The 21933-nt window shown below is 41.5% G+C and overlaps 5 protein-coding genes across 5 annotated transcripts; all 5 read right to left on the bottom strand.

Annotated features, from left to right (window-relative positions):
* Positions 1–1564: 1564 nt before the first annotated feature.
* SS1G_12337 (hypothetical protein) lies at positions 1565–4755 on the bottom strand (the record flags this gene model as incomplete). Its single annotated transcript, XM_001587257.1, has 8 exons — positions 1565–1851; positions 1903–3082; positions 3132–3218; positions 3266–3337; positions 3387–3494; positions 3705–3741; positions 3795–4361; positions 4628–4755. The coding sequence occupies 8 exons, from the start codon at positions 4753–4755 to the stop codon at positions 1565–1567; spliced, it is 2466 nt and encodes an 821-aa protein (XP_001587307.1).
* A 3045-nt stretch (positions 4756–7800) lies between these two features.
* Positions 7801–8685, bottom strand: SS1G_12336 (hypothetical protein; the record flags this gene model as incomplete). The annotated part of the gene is made up of 1 exon (XM_001587256.1): positions 7801–8685. The coding sequence occupies one exon, from the start codon at positions 8683–8685 to the stop codon at positions 7801–7803; it is 885 nt and encodes a 294-aa protein (XP_001587306.1).
* Positions 8686–10692: 2007 nt separating this feature from the next.
* On the bottom strand, positions 10693–14567 carry SS1G_12335 (predicted protein; the record flags this gene model as incomplete). Its single annotated transcript, XM_001587255.1, has 11 exons — positions 10693–11115; positions 11321–11408; positions 11468–11836; positions 11926–11981; positions 12055–12445; positions 12975–12993; positions 13110–13173; positions 13512–13923; positions 13975–14060; positions 14114–14301; positions 14366–14567. 11 exons carry the CDS (start codon positions 14565–14567, stop codon positions 10693–10695), a joined length of 2298 nt encoding a protein of 765 aa, XP_001587305.1.
* Positions 14568–14918: 351 nt separating this feature from the next.
* On the bottom strand, positions 14919–15980 carry SS1G_12334 (hypothetical protein; the record flags this gene model as incomplete). The annotated part of the gene is made up of 1 exon (XM_001587254.1): positions 14919–15980. One exon carries the CDS (start codon positions 15978–15980, stop codon positions 14919–14921), a length of 1062 nt encoding a protein of 353 aa, XP_001587304.1.
* Positions 15981–18537: 2557 nt separating this feature from the next.
* Positions 18538–21880, bottom strand: SS1G_12333 (hypothetical protein; the record flags this gene model as incomplete). Its single annotated transcript, XM_001587253.1, has 3 exons — positions 18538–20499; positions 20553–21146; positions 21200–21880. The coding sequence occupies 3 exons, from the start codon at positions 21878–21880 to the stop codon at positions 18538–18540; spliced, it is 3237 nt and encodes a 1078-aa protein (XP_001587303.1).
* Between the last annotated feature and the right edge of the window lie 53 nt (positions 21881–21933).

Below are 21933 nucleotides of genomic sequence, written 5' to 3'. Positions count from 1 at the left end.
TTGGTCACCTGAAGATCGTATGCGCACTCACCATCAGAAATCACGTGATAAGGAGCCCTAGGAGCTTCGTGCTCAACTTAGTTATCAATTAGTTTACCTACATTCTACTTGATCTAGTAACGAATTCACTTTCAAGTGAATACCAGTGATAAAGCCTTAACCTATAACTACCAACCAGATGAAACCTCAGGCAGCCGCTGCCTCCAGTATGTTACGACGGCTATCTTCTACGCCGCGTCACATGACTAAACCAAGGTAACGTGATTAAGTCACGTTATGGACCGCTGAGGAACGCTGGCTGTCCAGGACCACGCAGCGGTCCTGACTAGCCATAGGCATGAAGGTCTATATAATCAAGATGGATTTCCTTTGTATAGAGCTTCGTGCTCAAGATCAATCATTTAGTATACTCTACTATTACTTACGAATTGTATATCATTATTGTCATTACTTAAGTCCCTGCTTGACGCCTAGTTATAAACCACCTCGAGAGCCTAGAGCACTTCCACGTGATCTAGACGGCAAACCTCATAAGAATAAATCCTATACAAATTGAAAATCAAAAATTTTAAGTTTATAAATTTCAATGAATTCAATTACAAAAAGTCTGAGATTTTCAGAATTGATTTATAAATATATAATTAATCTATGATTCAAATTTCATCAAATTCTATTATTTGATTGTAAAGTTATTAATAGCCAAAAATGATGATTTTTGGTATAAAAGGGTGGCCCATATTAGGCGTGGCCCAAAAGTAGGGTACTAGACTTAATACCTACCACTAATTCATGTCAACACTCCATCTAGATCCCGCAAATACACTCCACCCCAATAACCACACCAAAACCCATTTTATAATACACAACCTGAAATTATCTATTCCTCCACGCTATACATCTCCAGGGGGATCGTTTCTCTCCTTCATAAGCTATCTATATACCTAGCCAGCTAGATGCCAAATATCAAATACCGAATAAGCCTCTTAGGCTGGTACTAATCATTTAAATGATAATATACTTACTTACTTTAATGGTATAGATGGATGTTTGAGAGATTATTATATTTAGATCTATATCTATATCTATTCGGAGATGGGGCGGGGGAGGTGGTCAGTTTAGATTGAGAGATTTGATTAATTGATTGGTTGGTTGATATTATATCAACTCGAGATAAAAGATAAATAAATATAATATATAAATACTCTTTAAGTACTAGAAGAATCTAAAATTGTGATTATGATTACCATGTAGTGGTCGTGCGATCATTCATTCATTCACTCATTCATCATCTCTTCATATGCAAATTCAAATCAAAAGAATGAACCTCAAGTTGATTATCCTCGACATCCTCAACACACAACTAAAATAAACTAACCATCCATCAAACCAAAAATTTCAGAAAAAGAAGAAAATTTCATCCCCAAGCCCAAGAAGTAAGAGTACCATTCATCCAATCATTACCAATAGGTCCATAATACCGGTAGTATATCACCATAAGAATCCATCAAAAAAATCTCATCCCACCATTCAATCGTTACCCTTCCCTCCCCTCTACTTACGGTATTCAAATTCCCATCAAACTTCTAACCATCATCTTAGCCGCATCAGCATTTCCACCCAAATTACTTTGATCCTCTGTACTTGGGTAGAAGAAAGCTGCTACCGCAATAATCACATATGCTGCGCAAAGAAGTGCACCTTCGAGATAATTGGATCTTCCATCCAGAACCAAGAAATTGACAATGAAAGCCGAGACAAAGAGACAGACGGTTTCGAAAAGGGTGAAGTATAATGTCATTTCTTTGGACATACACCAGCCGAGTAAGACGATGAAGGGAGTAACGAATAGAGCTATTGTGATGAGTTAGCTAAGGTTATATTGAGATTAAGATGGAAGCATACCAATTTGAATAGAAGAACCAACAGCAACACCAATTGCCAAATCCATTTTATTCTTACTAGCAACCGTAACAGCAGTAACGTGCTCGGCAGCATTACCAACAATAGGTAAGATGATAAGACCAATAAAAGCCTCACTCAAACCAGAATTACTAGCAACAACAGCATTGATACTGTCAACCATGAATTCGGCACAAACTGCGACGAGACCAGTAGAGAGAAGAAGTAAAACGATGGCTGTAGTACGAGAGATATTTTCATCCTCATTATCCATAGGAACCTTATTAACTGCCACAGCGGTGCTGGTTATTCGAATGGGCGCTAAATTTGCGGGAGCACCAGCTGGGTGTGACATTGTCTGATTGAGACGATCGGGCAAAGAATTTGTGCGACGAATTCCCATACGAACGCGAGGAATATTTCCAGGTGGTGGAGTACCGGTAGGTGCTGGATTAGTAAAGACATTTTGAGAGAAAGTTTTTGGAATTTGAGGTCGAATGTTGGAAGTAATTCCGCGAAGAGTAAATGGTCGTTTATTATCTTGCTGAGCTTCAGAATTTTCCATCATGGCAAAATCAACACGTCGTGGATCAGAATCATTTTGTTCCGCCGCTGCTGCTTTCTCATTTACGACATCAGGTACAACACCTTCATTGATGGTTTGCTGATGCCTGGTAGCTTTCTTACGAGCCTTCTTTTCCTTTTTCTGTAGTTTGCGTTCTTTCTTATGTTCCTTTCTGGTCATGACATAGTTTGTGAATGAACCATTGCGACTTCTTCTAGGACGCTCATCATCACCATCTTCAGCTAGATCAATAGCACCTGTACGATGATCATCGCCAGTGGATCCACGACCTTCAACTGCGTGGTTGATGCTTCCATTACCGAAAGAGGGCGTTCGAAGAGCCTCAACGTCTACAGTATCTTTGGATGCTGAACTCGACTTACGACGTCTACCACCTCTGATAAGTCTCTTGACACGTTTGGCAGTAGTGTTGGAACCACTGGAGCCATCAGAATCAGAGCTTGAAGAGGATGAATCGTCAGAAGATGAGTCCATCCAAGCTGCAACAGGGCCAGGAGCTGATTCTTCATCAATAATATGTTGAGGAGTACTTTCATACATGTATGCATGTGACTTTAATTGAAACAAAAGATACATGGCGTACACCAAAAGGAGGACCTGATAAAAGTCAACATATTGTTTCCTTAGGCCTAAGTGGAAAACTTACAACACTGGTACCGCGACTGACTTGCAAGACTCTGGTGTTGGCCTTATTTTCTGCAGTCGTAGTATTGAAGGATGCATGGAAAGCAGTCTATATTCATCAATTATGATTCCATTTAAGTGAATGGTTATACATACCGGAAGCAATAAACTCATGACGCTCAAACTTAGAAGACAAGCACTCATTTGTGTGACAGTACTATTATAGATCTAGGAATGTCAGTGGGGACTCGGAAATTTCTTATGAATAATATATTACCTGTTCACGGAAGCGCAGTCCACCAACCAAGAAACACATGCCTAAAATCAAGAGTAGATTTGCTAGAATTGAGCCGAGCAAGGAAGCTTGAACGATACGAATTTCATTCTGTCAAATGTTAGAATGCCTTTAAATTGATAGGAAGGATTTACTAACCTTTTGCAACGCAATGCTATAGGGTTAAAGATGAACAGGTGAGCATGTATTTTGAAAAGAAATTCACACGGGACTTGCATGATGAGACAAAGAAAATTGGAAAGGGTATAATGATATGGGACGCGATTGATATGATAATGCCTTTAAGAGGGCTTCTCGCACTTTCTTGTCTTGATCTCTTATGAGGTAGACATACATACTATTAGATATTAGCTTAATTCTACATCCAAGTGTATATATGATAGAACTTACAAAATGATAAGCTCAACAGCATTACCAAAAGTAACATTCATCAAAGCACCAATAGTATCACCCATTCTCTTCGCCACACTTTCCGTCGCATGACTGAGTAAACCTGCTAAAGGTATAATAGCAATTGCGTTCATCGCGAAGATGATACCTGGGCTAAGGTCAATTGCATAGGCTACGATACCAACCGGTACAAATACCAACAAGATATTGATATAACTTGAAAGTATAATATGTTTACCGGTAAACCAAAATCGAGTGGCAACATTCTTCTTCTTGGGTTTCTCGTTTTCTGTAGATTCTATGATATTCCTCTCTCCATCAACTTGCGGTGGTGGAGCTGGTGGCGGATGAACGTTGGATGTATTATCTGCCACATTATTTGAAGTGGGATTTGAACGTTGATTGTTGAGGCCATTGTGAACTGAGTTATTTCTTGGAATATTGTTTGCATCGTATAAAGCTGATGTAGCAGTGTTGTGATACTGCGTATGAGTAGGAGGATTACTCAAGGGGAGAGTTGGTCCACTCGAATCTGTTGAACTCGTAGAGTTGCCATGCGCCTTGGATCTATCCCAAAAGCTCACACGATTTATAAATGACGGCGAACTAGACGAAGTTTTCTTCATCGATGTAGAATCAGATGAATAGGGTTGGGTATTGGATGGGGGGGGAAAGTGTTGAGAGAAAGAGAGAAAGAGAGATATGTGTTGGCTGACAAAATCCAAAAGGAGGGAGGAGGGGTATTATCTAGATTAAAAAGGGAGAGGAAGGAAGACAAAGGTTATGTTTGATGGTTGATATCAAAAATGAAGCGTGATTGTTTATTGATATACCCAGTAGGTGTAACGTTTATTAAAAACAAAAAGGGATCACTCGGGAATGGGAAAAGTTTGGGGCTTTTGAGGGGATACGGTGAAAGGACGAAAGGACCCCCAGTTGATAAGGCGAAGAATACAGGCATTATAAGGTCTGCTGTTTGCCAAGGCTGAACTTTATTTTGTTACCAAGGGGTGGGGAAATGTCCAAGAACAATGAATATGATTGGATATATTTAGACATAATTCTTGATCTTCCGTTATACTATTGGATGAGAACGAAAATGATCTGGCTTGTGATTCCTGATTCGTGAATTATGGGAATAGGGTAGATGTGGCGCAGTAGAGTGGGGTCGATGTTGGTTGATGTGTTAAGGAAGCGCTTCAATTTGAGGAAGCGGGAAAAGAAGACGGGCGTGCATCCATGTTGCTTGCATCTAGTAAAATCGTTTCTAGGGATTCATCTTTTTGATATCAATGGGGTGTAATATGTATGTATGATTGGTATCACTCGATCAATTACTCAAACGAGTATCTCATCCATTTACTCAACGAATCAACGTATTCGATTATTTAACTGAAACGAGTATGTGTTCCCTTCCCCTTGTTACTCAACATATTCCACCATCCAAACAACCACTTAATACGAGGTATGCAGAGTGGGTTGGTTGATGAAATGTGAAATCCATCTTCCCATCTTATCTGGAGAGCGATCACTTCTTGTAAAGTATCCATCTCTCTTCTATACCTAGATCCAAGTTGACTCGATCACAGTATCTGAGGAGAGAAAGGTGTGTAGAGTCAACCATCTGTATATATCATCGTGTGTGTATATCAAATCAGAATGATAGCAGAGTGGATACGGAATATATAGAACAAAGAGATGGAAAAGCATATGAAAGATAAATACCTACATTTGGATTCTCCTTATTCATATCTTTGATACCTTCCAATCGAATCACAAATCTGCCGTGTGTCCAGTCCTTATTCGTTCTAGGTCTCCATCCAAAAACATTTGGTACCACTGTAAACTCTTTGATCGCCAGTAACAAAGTGGTCGATCAATCAACTGCCGGTATTCAAGTTGTGCAACTAAATCAGGTACTCAAGTACAGAGTATTAATGAATGGGAACAATAAGATGATGAATGGGAACAATAAGATGATGAATGGGAACAATGAGATGAAGAATTGACATCTGATTAGAGGTAAAATAGTGAACAGTAGTTGATAATATGTTATCTTTGCTATCCATATAGACAACAATATATTTCTTGTCTATCTATCAAGATTACCTTTTCACATCAGACAACTCCCATGACCTCCCATCCTCCAGGAAAGCACATATTTGATTCGTACCTACCCATCCAAGCTATCACCAATGCTTGATACATTTTCCCCGCGCCAAGTCACGTCAAAAGCATACGCACGCTCTGGCCAAGGACTTTTCCATTTATCATCCAATACCCTCACATTTCATCTATTCCATATATATATTTCACAAACAAATCCATCCAAACAATTCTTCATCCAGAATGATCGAACTTTCATCCCGTATTCCATCTCCATATGCCTAACCACACCATGAATAATCAAATCACATAACTTCATCACAGCATCCACAGATCATCGCATGTATACGCATACGCACAGTCACTCGACGCACTAACATGAATTCGTCATCACAGTATCTTCACGCCACAATCCGCACAGCCACATCTAATTCTTCCCTTGTACATACTCCAACCAGTAAAACAAGGCTGAGTATCATTTCCATTTTCATAATTTACCTCGGTCGGTAAGGTCATCATCGTACTCGCATTTTAAATATTGTGGCTAGTAAGTAATCACTAGTACCGGCCGGTAATTCCCCTACCGTTCATCATTTCTTCACCGTATATTTATTTCATGATATCGACGACCATGGATGTATCATGATGAATCACAATGAATAGTTTATTTCATCATTGTACTTTCATGTTTCATATTTTATGATTCATGATTCATGAGTATTCGTACTCGAATTTTCTAGAAATTTCGATATTTATGACGTCTTTTATTTGCAGTTAGCTTGATTATAACTCGATGATTACTCTAGAGAAGACATGGTAACCTAGATACTCCGTAGATATCAAGCATATGAATCCGGATCCGACTATTCGGTCTTACCTCTATGATGGAAGTCTAGACTCTGAATATAGTGATCCAGATGTATGTATCCCGTAATATGCCGGATTTTTAATTTTCTAGAAGGCTGTATGGAAGAATCATGATATATGGGGATATACTAACCGTTTACCGGAGATAGAGAATGGTAATTACAACACTCCTCCGTATTTCGGTTTTAGTTTAAATATCTCGATGAGAATAGACCGAGGACATTTACATATTGATAGGCAATAGATAGAAGATTCAAGAATATGACAATTGACCAAGTAAGACTATTAGATACCATTACTAGATATTCAAAAAGCGATAGTCTTAAAGTTCCGAAAAGAGATGAATAATAAATACCTAGGGTATCAAAAACCTATCTACTTCAAAAACAAAACAGAAAATTAAATTACACTATACACAGTACATCGTCCGTAATTCCACAAGGGAATTCAAATATCTAAACCTCACTTCGTCATACACTCATACTCCGTGATATCTTTCCTTAACCTCAAAATTTTATTTAGTATCTGAGAATCAATATCAATCTACTGATAGATATCACAAACAATAAACAAGCTTCATCAACCTTTAGGCGATGCAAATCCCAAACTCTAAATCTCCTATAGGTTAAATAAACTGTATTTTGCGATCATAGCAGAGCAATATATCCTGAATATCCTATCAAATATAATTTAAAGTACCTATAATACTTTATAAACTCTTAAGCAATCCCAATCCCAATCACAAACCGCAAACTGTAAACTTCAGACCCGTCTACCCACCCAATATAAGATGCAAAATCCAAAGAAAGTTCAAAATCTCAAGTACTATAAGTCTTACTTTCACATGACACAAAAAAAACAATATAATCAAAGCACAAAATCCCTATAAAAAATTCATTTAAACTTCTCTCATTCATCATCATCTATCTATATATACACAAGAAATTTGAATATCTCCCTATTCATCTCCATCTCCATCTCCATCCATCTCCCTCTTTCCACCCCAATCATCCCATAAACACACAAAAAACCCCTACGCATCACAAGTATCATCATCCTCCACCCCGGCCGCAGAAGTAGCCACAGCCACAGCACTAGAAGTAGTACTAGCCCTCGTCATCGTAACAAGCGTCGTAGGAAGCGGCGCAAACGAAGTAGTCAAAACGGGGATCGAACTCGAAGCCGCAGCCGAAGTAGCGATAGCAGCAACGGAAGAAACGGAAGATGCTACAATAGGTACGGAAGAAGAAGCTGGAGCTGCAATACTGGATACTGCGGCGGAAGAACCGGCGGATGCAGAAGCAGAACCCGTGCTTGAGCTTGAACCTGAACCTGTACCTGTACCTCCGACGGTAAAATCAACGCACGATTCGTAGGTTTGGTCGATAGATCGTGCATCCCAGAAATGCTGTACCACGCATGCACCAGCAACAGCACATTGATCACCTAGATCCGTTGGAATCGTAATGCTGAAGGAAGTTTGATTGGGTTTTACACCCGTCGCAGTCGATGCGAAAACATCGTAATACAATAATTGTTTAAGAACCTTATTATCAGCCGTTGAAACAATTGAGATATTAGCTGTTCCCGTATGAGGAGCCACTACATCGAATTGAAAGGGGACGACTTGGCCCGCGGTCCAACTCTGCACTTTATCCTTGTTGTCGGCGTATTTGTAGCCTTTGCATTGCCAGATGTTACATTCGGCGGCGTTGTAATCTTTTTGGGAATTGGCTACTTGGAGCATGCCTTGGATGTTGCCGTTGGGATCAGAAGCTTGGTTGATTTCGACTTGTTGGCCGCAGGCGGATGTCATGGCCGGACCTGGGGCTCGGGGTGTAGGAGAGAGGATACGACCGTGGGCTGAGACGGAGGTGATTAGGCTGATGGCCATGAGGATTGTGGATGTGTATTGCATTTTGATGATGTGGTGTTTATCGTCAAGATAAAATATGTGTATGATTGGAAGAGAGATTTGAAATTTCTTGTATGAATCGATGAATGGTCGAATGAAATCTACCAGAACTAGCTGGGTGAATGAATGTAGAATATGGATTGAATGAATGTAAGAGGCGACTTTGCACCAAAAAAGAATGTATATGAGATAGAGACAGAGAGAGAAGTTTGAACGAAGAAAGACGAGATGAAGAAACAAGAGAGTAAAACTACCTCTCCCCATAGGAAAGAAACCAACTTATATGAATTACCCTCCTCGAAGAACTTTTCCCAAAACAATCACGATAAACAGCATTAAAATTAGATACAAGCAAAAGAGGAACGAACAGTGGACCAGCATCACCAACCCCCATCTCAAAACAAGGTAGAACCCAATACTCAATCCTGTTCATCTCAAGACTGCTACAACATATCCACCAGATGAAAAGAAACCACCCCCGATATGATCAAACATCTGGATGCAGATAAAGTACCCTCCAGTGTCCACTTGCACTCCCACCCATCTATCCATGCAATCACCAATCTCTAAACCAAATACCCCAGTACCTCGCACCATTATTGGGAACCACACTAAGCAAACCCACCAAAGCTCCAACGACATGCAAGATGCAAGATACAAGTGCAAGAAGCAAATAAAGTGACATACATCATCCATACTGTATACAAACCTAGCGTCACGCCCAGGTGTATACTCCCATAAAAAAAAACATACCAAAAACCCCACAAGCGACGAAATCCCAAGTAAAAACCACAAAAAGCCCCACATAAATATCAAGCAAGCGCCACTAATTAATCTACACGGAACCATTTATTTCTGTTGAAACAGTAACTCTGAGATGAAAATTCTCCATTTATTTATTCATTCATTCAGGGAATTATGGGATAAGGATACCTACTCGACTATCTTAAGATGCGATTGGTGTATATGCACTGGGATAATCGGTACAGACGCCGATGAGGTGAAACGCAGGGACAATGGGACAGGGGAAGGGAGTTTGAGGTGAGATGAGATGAGATGAGATGAGATGAGATGAGATGGATAGATGGGATGGGATGATGATATTTTGGCGCAGGTGGGAGAATATTTATATATTTTATGTGTATGTGTTTATATGTGACTGCTGATGGGATTTATGGAAAGGATCAATTAATCAATCTAATAATATAATGAATGAATAATACCGGTAACTCGATTTATATATTAAATACTTGCTTATTATTATATATCATCACATTACATCTCACAGACCACCAACGTCGTGCACTGAATGGTAAGTAAGGTTAATCTAACTTTGACAGATACCCGTGAATTACATCATTCGTCATTCTCTAATCAATCTATAACCTTATACTGTAAGCATATCTACCTAGTATCTACCTAGTACATCAAATCATGAAACCACTACTGTAACACCAAATCCAGAAGCATGAAAGAATATAATAGAGAAACCCCTCAATAGGCATAATCCATGATTTATAACATTTCAGATGATAGAAGAAGATCGTACTCCGTAGGTAAGACTTACTTACTAGGTATCCATTATAATAATTACCAAAAAGTAAGACTCATATTGATTATAAACTTCCTCAAACACTTATTTACAAGTTCTGATTCCCCGGGTATTTTTCCCATTCGGTTTCTTTTTTTTTTAAATTGTACTTACTTATAAGCACCTGTATTGATAAACCCTCCTTTCTTTTTCTTCTCAGTCACTTACTCAGTTGACCACTCACTCATAATCCAAAAGCAAAATAATATCTATTCCTTAAGCACTATAACTAAACAAACCGACAAAAAACACAAAAAATTCCATACGCCACACAACACCAACTCTCCAAAACCACTTCCCATACCTACCCTCAACCACCTAATCCCATCATCCCATCCCGTCATCCCATCCCATCATCCCAACGCTAAACACCAAGCTTCTCCTCAATGCCCTATCCAAAATCATATCATCCCATCAAATCATTGCGTATCACAATTCATATTCTTCGCCAGTATTTCCATCACGTTCTCAGACGGGACTATATTGCCAGGCGTAGAACAACAATCCTTATATTCCTCAAAGCCCTCATCGACCGATTTCCCCGGATTATTCACCGTCCAAAGCAGCCAAAGGGCATTATCAAAAACCTCTCGTTGCTTTACGTTTGGGAATTTTTTATTGTACGCGTCTACCGATTTGATGAGCTCCTGGAGTTTTTTCTCTTCCTCCATGTACTCCAACTCCTCTTCTGTTGGTGGTGGCCCTGGTGGCGCATTCTCCTTTTCCTTGATGCTTTGCTGTTCCCGGTATTCTAGGTAACTGCAGACGCGGCCGTCGGTATATGTGATTCCAGTGTCTTCTTCTAGCACTTCTAGATCCGTTTCCATCTTCGTGTTGTCCCACTGTCATAGAAATGTAATAATCAGCCATCAGCCATCGATATATATCCTTGGACATCCAAGACCCCTCCAGAAAGGATGAAAATCCTCATGTAAGTTTAAAAGTATCGTAGCCAGATACGAGGAGCTTAGGAATTCTTCTTACCCCAAGTAAAGTTTCAGATCCCTCATCCCAATTAATTAACCTTCGGCCTTTAGGCAAACCAACTTCGTCCCATGTTGCCTCACCACCGCGGATTTCCATAAATTCCGGAGTGGTTAGTGGTAAACGTCGTATGATACCTTCTGGAGCCCAACTAAGATCAATGGTCGTCAATTTCCAATCTCACAAAAAAAAAAGAAAAGTGTCACTCACGTAAGGAATGGTGAAGTAGATGCCACATGCCATAGCATATCCTCAAGTTCTTGTTTGGACATCAGACCCAACCCAAGCTTGCTCATGTCTCCATCCTTATTTTTGACATCGGCATTGAAAAGAGTAAGAAACCTTTCAGCGCTGAAATCCCAAAAGGTAGTCATAGGCCACATTATATCCCTGCTCCCGACTTGAGACTCACTGAGAAGGTGGACAGCGAGAATGAATGCAAATGCATTCCGTTTGGCCTTTTCAAACTTTTCACGTTTTGGCCTCAATGGTGTGAGATCCGTCCGTGGCCAGCTCGAGGCATGAAGTTGGATAGATCCACGATAAGTCGAGAAGTCACCAGAATCCTCTGACTCGAATCTTACATGCTATCAGCATATGCGCCCAAGATGGAAGTAAGAGAAGTTTACCTGAAAAGATATGGTATCGAATTGCAATGAAGTAGATACGCGCGCCATTCTTGGGCACTGATTTTCAGTCCACCAAGTCGTCGAATATAATCACGCTGCGGATAATATCAGCTTTATGTCATTGTCAACACTTTAGTTAATTCTCGACACGGGAAATTATGTGCCTACCAAGGTATGCTCAGGCATCGCGAAACACATTGTGTGAAGGGCCAATTGTCGACGATTTTCAATCAAATACTTGCTTATTTCGTGAAACCGAGGACAAGGAGGTAATTCCTGATCTTCATCTTCGGGATCGACAGTCTCCTCGTCGTCAACTCCTAATTCTTCCTCCAGGCTTCGCTGTGGTTGTCGACATACAGCCTCTCGCACAATGGCGTGTTCTACTCTCCGACGTTTGTGAGGGCCCTGTGACTCTAATCTATCCATACTAGATTCGGCATGTCGTTTCTTGTCTGGTATCCCCTCAAACTCGACGAATGAATGCCTGCTCGCTAGGGGAATTTCACCGTTGCTTTCCATTTCAAATTGCGAACCGACGATTCTTGAGTATCTAGCGCTATGAAGTCCATACCTGCCGGCGTCAGTACTCACTTGAATTGACAAGATGGAATAAGATCAAATGGACTTACTTCCTAATAAAGAATTCAAATTTGGGTTTACTTCCCATATCAACTAAGATGTGTCAATGTTTCCACAATTACCAGTTTATTGAACGGCTCAAAAAAGGTAGAGTTATGTGATTCTAAGGAGAAAAGGCCGAGGAGAGATTGACGAAAGTAGCAAAGCCAACGTATAGGGGCAGGTAAAGAGCTGGGCAGTACTTACGAAACCAGGAAACAGGAACAGGCCAAAATGTGCATTTTTCAAAAGCCTACAGGAACACAGCGTTAGATTAGTACTGCTAATATATATCGTTGTACACAAATGCCAACAGAAACAAGACGAAGACATAGAATGATGTATTTACCGGTGGTTTATTGACTAGAACCGGGTGGTCGCCATTATAACCCTGGAGATTCCGAGTGTTTATATCACTGCTTTGCATGAGATGAAGGATACGGTTGTTGTCAAGAGCTATTGCTTACTAGGCCATACCTCCTGCGTCTGTACAAAAAGTCAGTATGTGGTGATTGATCATGGCCCTCGAAAGAAAGTTATAAACAAGATGAATTCCGGACTTGGGTATTGATTAAAAAATAGAAGATATTAGATATGCTTACCTAGATGAGCTAGCTTTCCCTCTCCACTAGGACCACGAAGGCCAGCTGTAATTCCACCAAATAACTGATTCAAAATTAACAAGTATTAATATATGTCCCTCTGACAAAACCTACCGTTTGCTCCAACTAAAAGTGACAGAAGACATATCAGTATTAATCCGTAGCAAATAAGCCCAACAAAGACTCACCGACATGCCACTAGAATTGTCAGTAAAGCGTCAAAGTAAGCAAGTAATGAGTGGCTCACAGTTCCGAAGTTACTTCTTGCTCAAAATATATCTCTTTAAGCATTCCTCCATAGTGGGGGTAGCTGACTTTGCATTCTTGCTGATAGACAGCATGCTATGTTAAATTAGAGCAAGTCGAAGGACATCCAAAACGAGGAGTCAAAAAGTAACGTACAGCAAGCTCATGTATGATAGTGATTGCAAAGTCACAATGAATCAGACGTTTCTCTGCAACATTTAATTTTTCCACTGTTCCAGGAAGCAAGGCCGAAATGGAACGGAAATCGAGATTTATAACACAAATACTGTCGATCAAACTTGCTATCGTTGAGCCAGCAATACTTCCCAGTCTTGCATCGAATAGCTTAACACCACTTGTTGTATCGGTAAAACAACTGGTAAGAGAGAAATATATGTTTTTCGAAAAGTCGAGTAATTTGTTTCGGACATTTCTTCTGGCCTCTTCACTTCCATATACAAGAGGATGTCTGGTAATAAATCGTCTGTAATCTCTTCGTCCAAAGTGCATCCTTGGGATCTCATTTTGCGGAATCTCAGTCCATTTTGAGGCAAACAGACCATCATGCCTACACAGATTATTTAGACCTTGAGTCGCTAATAAATCGGGGTATAGTTACCATGGCCACATATCGATATTCGAGAAATACAAGCTGGCGATTCTTAGAGAGGGAAGCAAGGCTTCCCACACAATATCATTTGTATACTGTCATCACCATTAGAACCATTAATCCCTCCCCGCAAAAGCCTCGTACTCACAGCATTCCAGTATCCATCCAGCTGCTTCCCAAGGGGGAATTCCGCAGCTTGTTTCGGCAGAGGGAAATTCCACTTTTTTCTTTGCATTACAGGATGGATGGCAATATCAGCACTGACGTTAAGCACAGTTTCGTCTTTGTATGTGTTGTAGAGCGGAGCCAAAGCTTCTACTCTCTCCAACTCCGCAGCTGTGAAGTCTGCAAGTATTATCTGTTAGCAATCATCGGATAATCAGATGTGAGAATTAAATACTCGAATAGAGACGTCTCTGTATAAAGCGCACATCATCGGCGAATTTAATTTCGGAATCAGTAGCATGTGGATTCAAAATCATCGGAGTGAGACCACTCTTTAAAGGGATTGCATCTTTAATAATTGGCAAAGGGAGATGGCCATATTTCTGAGCAACCTCAGTACGAGGTAATTGCGGTTTCCAACATCCACGAGAAGCCATTTTGAATATTGTGTCAAGAATCTTTCGTAGAGATATTCTGTGTGATCTGGTCCCCTTGCGAATATTTATGATTGAACCATGTTACGAGATGGTTGTCTTGCAACAATGGAGAAATTATGAGATACCCTATCACCATGAACAAAGGGAAAATGTAAATGATTGAGATAAAGAATATGGTATAAATAGTATCAAAGACGGATTCCGACAATGACTGCAAAGAAAGCTCTTTTCCTTCTTCAAACTAGTAGTCTTCAATTATTTTCTCTTATGTGGCACTTAATCTGCAAATCGCATGGGCACAATAGCAACAAAGTATCTCAAACCACTTGGAATGGTCCAAATAAGTAACCATTACACCAAAATTAAACTCTCACCATTTCCCACCTCCAAAAATTTAATATTCCCTACCTTTTCAACATCACCAGCGTCCCCATTCTCCATGGCTTCTCTCTCCAAAGCCTCCTTTAGTGTTATGACCTTCCGATTTAAAAACCAACTCACTAACCCTCCACCCGTCTTGACCTCATCGTGTGTGCCAAGCCAGTACTTTGCATTCAATAATCTCTGAACCTTCAATCCATTATGCGCCCCTTTATTCAACTGAGCCCTCGGTAACGAAATATCCTGCAACCCATGCAGTAACGCGAGGATCCGAATAGACGGCCGAGCACTCCCCACCAACGTCAGATCACCCGGATCAATTCCATGAGGTGTATAAATGACCGCTTCGGGCATTTCCTCACCCGCATCTCCATCTAGACTATTATCCCGCGCAAAAATAGAAAAAGTAATCATAACAGCAGAATGATAATAAAGTAAATCCACCCCCTCCTTCGCAACTCTCGAAATTCCCACCCAATCCGGTAAATCCTCCGAAAAAGAAGCACCTCTCCAATCCCCGTCAAACCTACATATTTCCCGCACACGATCAAAATGCATCCAAGAATTAATGGCCGCCGCAGCTTTCGAAGCCGCAAATACAGGAACGCTGCTAGGTATCTCAAGTAAAGTATCCTTATGCATATGATCTGTAAATTCATGGCTCACAACCACCGCATCAATACAACTTCTATCTCCCAGCACTCCATTTTTATGCACCACTTCTTCAATACCCTTAATAACGTCCTCTACCTCCTTGATACTTTGCACCGCACTAGGATGCGCATGCCATTGTTGACTAAAGAAAGCCGCTACGTCGCTTTGACCACCGCGAAGCCATGGATCAATGAGAATATGATAATAAGATCTGCGGAAAGGATTGTAGGCTGTAGGAGGATAGGGGATGGAAAGGAGCCATGTAGTGTCTGCGTTGAGATGAGTGATAAGTGGACGATGGGTATTGAGAGCTTCGCGGATGGAATCGCTGAGGGTGGTTTGGAGTTGTGCGGAAATTAGATTGATCGTTTGATCCATGATGGGTTGGGAAGATTAGTAGGCATATTTGGTGGGAGGAGTCGGGAGATGAGATATGGTTACATGTTGGTGGCGGATACACAAAAGGGTAGTAACGGACTCAATGACGTCTGGGATGTGTTATCGGCAGGACGGTCCGAGCTCAACGGGTTGCAATTGGAAAATACAGATTTATGTTAAAGTGAATGGTTCCTGCTTAGCACGTGCACAGGGCACTAGTCCTGTTAGGACTAGATTGAGAAGCTCTCTTACAGAGAGCTTCGCACTTCCGTAGAACTTAGAAGAGAGATTAACCTACTAGACCAATATTACCTCAGTTCTGCCCTATCAGCTTCCCACTATTCCCTGTGTGAGGTCATTCCTTTTAACAATTTATTTATTTCAATAATTTCATTCATCAATAATTTATATATAATTATTCTTTTAATTTGTATGACAATTAATTATATAATAACTCTCTTTTCTTTTTAAAATATAAAATACCTAATCATGTATAAACAATTTAATTTTAAATCTTAAAAAAATCAATGAATAATACATAAATTAATTAATATTGTTACGAGGTTTGCCGTCTAGATCACGTGGAAGTGCTCTAGGCTCTCGAGGTGGTTTATAACTAGGCGTCTGTCACGATTCACCATTAGGATTGATGGTGTTACGATGGTAGCAAACTGATTAATTAGGAGAGCTTAGGCCGTGTGCAAACACGATCAGATTTCATCGAATTAGTATGTGATCTTGGTCACCTGAAGATCGTATGCGCACGCACCATCAGAAATCGCGTGATAAGGAGTCTTGAGGAGCCAGAAAGCTCCTAGGGGCCCCCTTTATTGTTCAGTATATAGTCAGAGTAGTTTCATAGTTTAGGAGCTTCGTGCTCAACTTAGTTATCAATTAGTTTACCTACATTCTACTTGATCTAGTAACGACTTCACTTCCAAGTGAAGACTAGTGATAAAGCCTTAACCCACAACTACCAACCAGACGAAACCTCAGGCAGCCGCTGCCTCCGGTACAGTATCGTTACAGCGTCAAGCAGGGACTTAAGTAATGACAATGATGCAATTCGTAACTAATAGTAGAGTATACTAAATGATTGATCTTGAGCACAAAGCTCTACAGTGAGGGAATCCCCCCTAGTTATATAGACCTTCGTACTATGCATCCCACTGCCCTCTATCGTCCCATCAAGGTGGGAATATTTCCCACCATAGTGGGATTTCTCAGCTCGGTGGGAATCCTTGATCACATGTTTTCGATCAGATTCGATGTCTGTGCTTGCTTAAGGTGGGGGAGACCACATGAGTCAATTGCCATACAGTTTTGTATGTGAATCTACTTGCTTTTCCAAATGATCCGAGCTTGTATGGACAGATCAGCTGTTACTTCGTAACAAATATAAAATTATTTATATTTATTACTTTATAATTTATTTTATCTTATAAAGAAGTTTTAAAATTTGAATTATATATTCTATGTATTTATTTAGAGACTTTATTCATTTTCTCAATTATGATCTGAATATTCAAAAATAAAACAAATCAGAAATTAAAAATCAAATCACAAAATCAAAAAACATCTTTCTCAAGTGGGAAAAAGTCAAGCCAAGTCAAGTCAAGTCAAACCAAGTCAAGTCAAGATCAAAAATAATGTTTTAAATGATGCTCTTTTGTTTTTGATCTCGATTATTACAAATGATTTACCCTAGGGTTCATATCCCCATCCATCATCTCTCTTCTCTCTTCAGCTTTCCTCTTTCCTCTTCCCTCCTTCTCATTTCTCTCTTCTCTTCTCTTTTTTCCTACATCTACATCACGAGTCTGAAATCCATCCTCCCTCCACACGCGTGCTCTAATTCTCTTTTCTCTTTCATTTCCAATGGTGTAGATCTACCACTTGATCGTATTATTCCACCATTCAAGCACACGCATATTTCCTTCTGAAAGAAAACCACCATTTGAGATCTCACTACTACCACCAGTCAAATAAGATATCCCAATTCCGTCCCGCTCCAATCCATCACCCCCCAAACCTCCCAAACAACCCAACGTCACCAAATTAATAGAGAAGAGAAAATAAAAAGTGAAACAACAACTTTAAGCCAAGTTAAGAGAAAATAAACTATTCGGCTACTCTTCACAATCAAGACATATAAATGCTAGTCAATTCAACTCCAATAACCCAAAGATATAATCTTACCCACAGCGAAGTAAAATAAAGAGCCAAGTACTCATCCATCGATGATGAGTTCACAATCCACAAATCGAGGTAGAAGTCGAGTTGAGTGTGCAAAAATATAACAAGCGAACCATATGATGAAATGCAAGAGAACGCCTGTCCACACTCCTTTCATCCTCCCGTACCAAAATCCAGCGGGCCCGCCAAGCCGTTCTAGAGAAATGAAAGCAAACTTGCTATCAATCAGACCAAAAGCTGAGTGGCAAGTTTCTGAGGCTTTCGCTGAAAGCTTATGCATAATCCAGAAATGAGCAAAGCTATTGTCGTGTATATGTCGAAGTGATATCATTTAAAAAGAACTATTATCTCGAGCCGACTTTCACTCTCCACGAGCCTTTCCACGTCTTCGGAAGAAGTCCATGACCTTTCTAGCTGCACCACTACTACCTCCATGGTCATTGTGTGCGTGCTCTTGATCATAAGCATCGGCAAACTTCCGGTTGTTCTTCTGTAATACGCCTCTAGCATTGCGTCCTCCTGGTCGTCGAGAGTCTTCGTACGAGGCATTATTCTCATTTGGATAAGGCCCGCGTCGAGTTTGGCCGAATGAAGATTCAGAATCAGTCGTTAATGCCGATTCATCTTGGCGGTAGTTTATGGGTGGCAAGAATTCTGGTGGACCAACCAACCTAGAATCCGGATTTTGTTGTTGTGGTTGAGCAAAACGTTGTCTCTCTTGTTGGGCAGGGTTAGCGGCATAAGACCCATCAACATGCTGATAATCAGCGGTACCTCCGCTGAGATTTCTTGCTTCCCTATTGTCCTGCGGAGCATCAAGATGATTACCTTGCGTTTCAGGGAATTGCTCATAATGGCCATCGGTCGGAGTACTAGCGGGCGGAGTACCCGGATCTTTACCAATGCCAATAGATTTGAGAGAGAATGATGCCGGAAGAAGGGAAAATCTTCTTGATGCCTTCTCTTGGGAACCGGTTTGAGATCGCCCAGTTATACTTCCGCTTCTCTTCTTGCCAAAACCAAAAGAAATAGAGCGTCTAGAGTCCATCGACTGCCTCGAATCATCGGCATTTGTGATATTGGCATTTGACATGCTGACTGGTGGGTATGACTTCTTCGGTTTCTCTGAAGATTTTTCTGAGTGTGATTTACCGCCGAACAGTGAATTTGTTCTGCTAAATATGCCACCGATTGTGTTTGATCTCTTGTGAGTTTTGCTAGCATCAGATGGTACACTCCCAGCTGCCGCCGGAAGGCCAGCAACCTTGGCGAATTTAGGAGCTATTGGTTGGGTAGTTGCTTGTGCAGGGTATTCGAAGGTTTGTTCGCCTTGCACCATAGGAGGGGATATGTTGTAATTCCTCGAACTCTTTGGTTGAGGTTGAGACATACGGCCATGAGCATTAGTTCCAGCGACGGTTGGCGCCACAGGTTGGCTGTACGAGCCGCGTGTCGGGAAACCCATAGATCCAGACCTATTAGAAGTCATGGAACCACCGGTATTTGGCCTTGCGATAGAGGGTTGACCAGTAACTGGAGCCATATGATTAATTTCTGATGTTGCGCCATGTTCTCGAGTAGTTCGAGCAGGTGGAGGCATACCTTGTTGTCGCTGTGAGCTTCCCGGTCTTCTTGCCGACGTTGCATATTGAGCATCTCTTGTCAATGAAGGATCCTGAGATAACGGCTTTTCTCCTGCGGGCACATTTCTTCTCGCAGCCTGAGCAGCTCCAGAAATTTCGACTGGACCTTGACTACCAGCACGAGCGCGCGTTCTCGAACCAGATTGAGTACCGGATGGGTTAGTAGAAGGCTCGCCTCTTTGTGTCTGCGATCTTGGAGCCACATATTCGACTTGAACAGTTCTTCTCTTGTTATCTTTCGAAGTTTTGCCAGGTGCCTCTTCTCCATCTTGGTCCACATGCCCATGTTTCCGACTAAGGTCACCAACAGCCGCTGGTGCCTTTTGCGGTTTGGGTTCCCGAACTGAAGCACTTCTAGCGAGTAGCGGAGCCTCCTGCGGTTCATCAGAAGGAACTGTGGTGTTTGCAATCTCCACAGTAGTTGTGGTGCTACTAGTAATAAAGCCAACAACATGTGCATATTCGCTTAACCAACTATGTCGGGCAACCTCGAATAAATCTGCACGTTTGCGTGGGTCTGGAACAAGAATACGGCGGAGAAGGTCTCGAGCATGCGGTGTGACATATTCGGGAAATGTAAGTGGTGTTGAAACTATGTACTTATAAAGGAGATTAATGTTGTCGCCTTCGGGATTGGCTGGGTCATCATCAAAAGGTAGATATCCTGCAAGCATTGCATACTGCATTTATGTTAGCGGTAAAATTATTTCCAGGTGCAGTGACCAAGACTTACCAATATTACCCCGCAGCTCCATACATCGACCTTGCGGCCAGTGTACAGCGAATCACTCACGACTAATTCTGGAGCTGCATAACACGGACTTCCACAACTTGTTTGCATCAAATCACCTCTCCGCGAACCGCCAGGCAAAATCTTATCCAATTCCATACGCTTGACATAGTCACGGCTAGATAGATTGTATTCGATCTCATCTCCGAGCTCATCGTCGGGATTAAAAGTGTTTGCAAAACCAAAATCTGTAATGATAATGTTGCGGTTCCGGTCGAGTAGGAGGTTCTCGAGCTTCAAATCTCGGTGGACAATTCCTTTCTTGTGCAAATATCCAACACCGGAAACCAATTGGGCGAAGAGGCGACGAGCCGCATTATCCTTGAGGTAGCGGTGGTTGAGAATGTAGTCAAAGAGTTCACCCCCTGAAGCATATTCCAGAATAATTCCAATTTGCCTTTCTGTCTCAACCATTTCATGCAATTGAACGATATTCGGGTGTGATATTTCTCGAAGAATAGCGATTTCTCGATATATCTTTGCAAGCCTCGTGGGATTTGTTCCTACACTGTCGCGGCGAATGAGCTTGATGGCAACCTTTGACAATGATGATTAGTATGAGATCAAAACGATGTTCAGCATCGACTTACTTGAACACCACCTTCTGATTTCCAGCCCATTTTCACTTTACCAAATTCTCCCTCACCAAGCGTGTTGCCCAGATAATACTCTCCAAATTTACTGTGCTTTTCTCTTTTTCCGGAATTTGCTGTGTGATCGTGACGTGATCTCTGCTGCCGAGGAGCCTCTCCCATCACCGGAGGGGCTAGAGTGGCATTGGGTGCAGCCTCCGCCATACGCTCCCTCTCACGACCCAAATCCACCTTGGGATCGGTAACCAACACACGATTTAATACCTCGCTAGCCTCATGGGATAGACCTGCGGGCGAATCCGTACCCGCTGGATGTGATCTATTTTGTGTATTAGAGGATTGACCAGGTCTCTGTTCCCGAGTTCCATTCGGCCTGTGTGGTATAGCTTCAGGTGATTGTTGAGCTCTACGTCTGGCACGGGTTGCCGCTGTGGCAGCATCCTCATTTCCCGTCCCATTGGTTTGTATATTCCTCCTCTCAAAGTATTGGTCCTCTTGTGACTGTGCCCGACGTGGAGAATCTCTCGCCCTCTGCTCGTTCGTGTTTTCACCCCGTCTAGAACTCGAGCTACGATTTGCTGCCGAAGATGCAGCCGCCATTGCTGGGTTCGGTCTATTTGAAGATGTTCTTTCCGAGACAACTGGGGGCATCCCTCGCTGATGATCGCCCACGGCCATTGAAGGAAAGCCTGCAGCAGCTGTGGAGGTGGTCGGGGATGTGTGGTTCGAGG

The sequence above is a fragment of the Sclerotinia sclerotiorum genome, genomic scaffold, assembly GCF_000146945.2.
Source record: "Sclerotinia sclerotiorum 1980 UF-70 scaffold_19 genomic scaffold, whole genome shotgun sequence".
In the NCBI taxonomy this organism is placed as follows: domain Eukaryota; kingdom Fungi; phylum Ascomycota; class Leotiomycetes; order Helotiales; family Sclerotiniaceae; genus Sclerotinia; species Sclerotinia sclerotiorum.
This window is presented reverse-complemented; position numbering and strand designations above follow the sequence as displayed.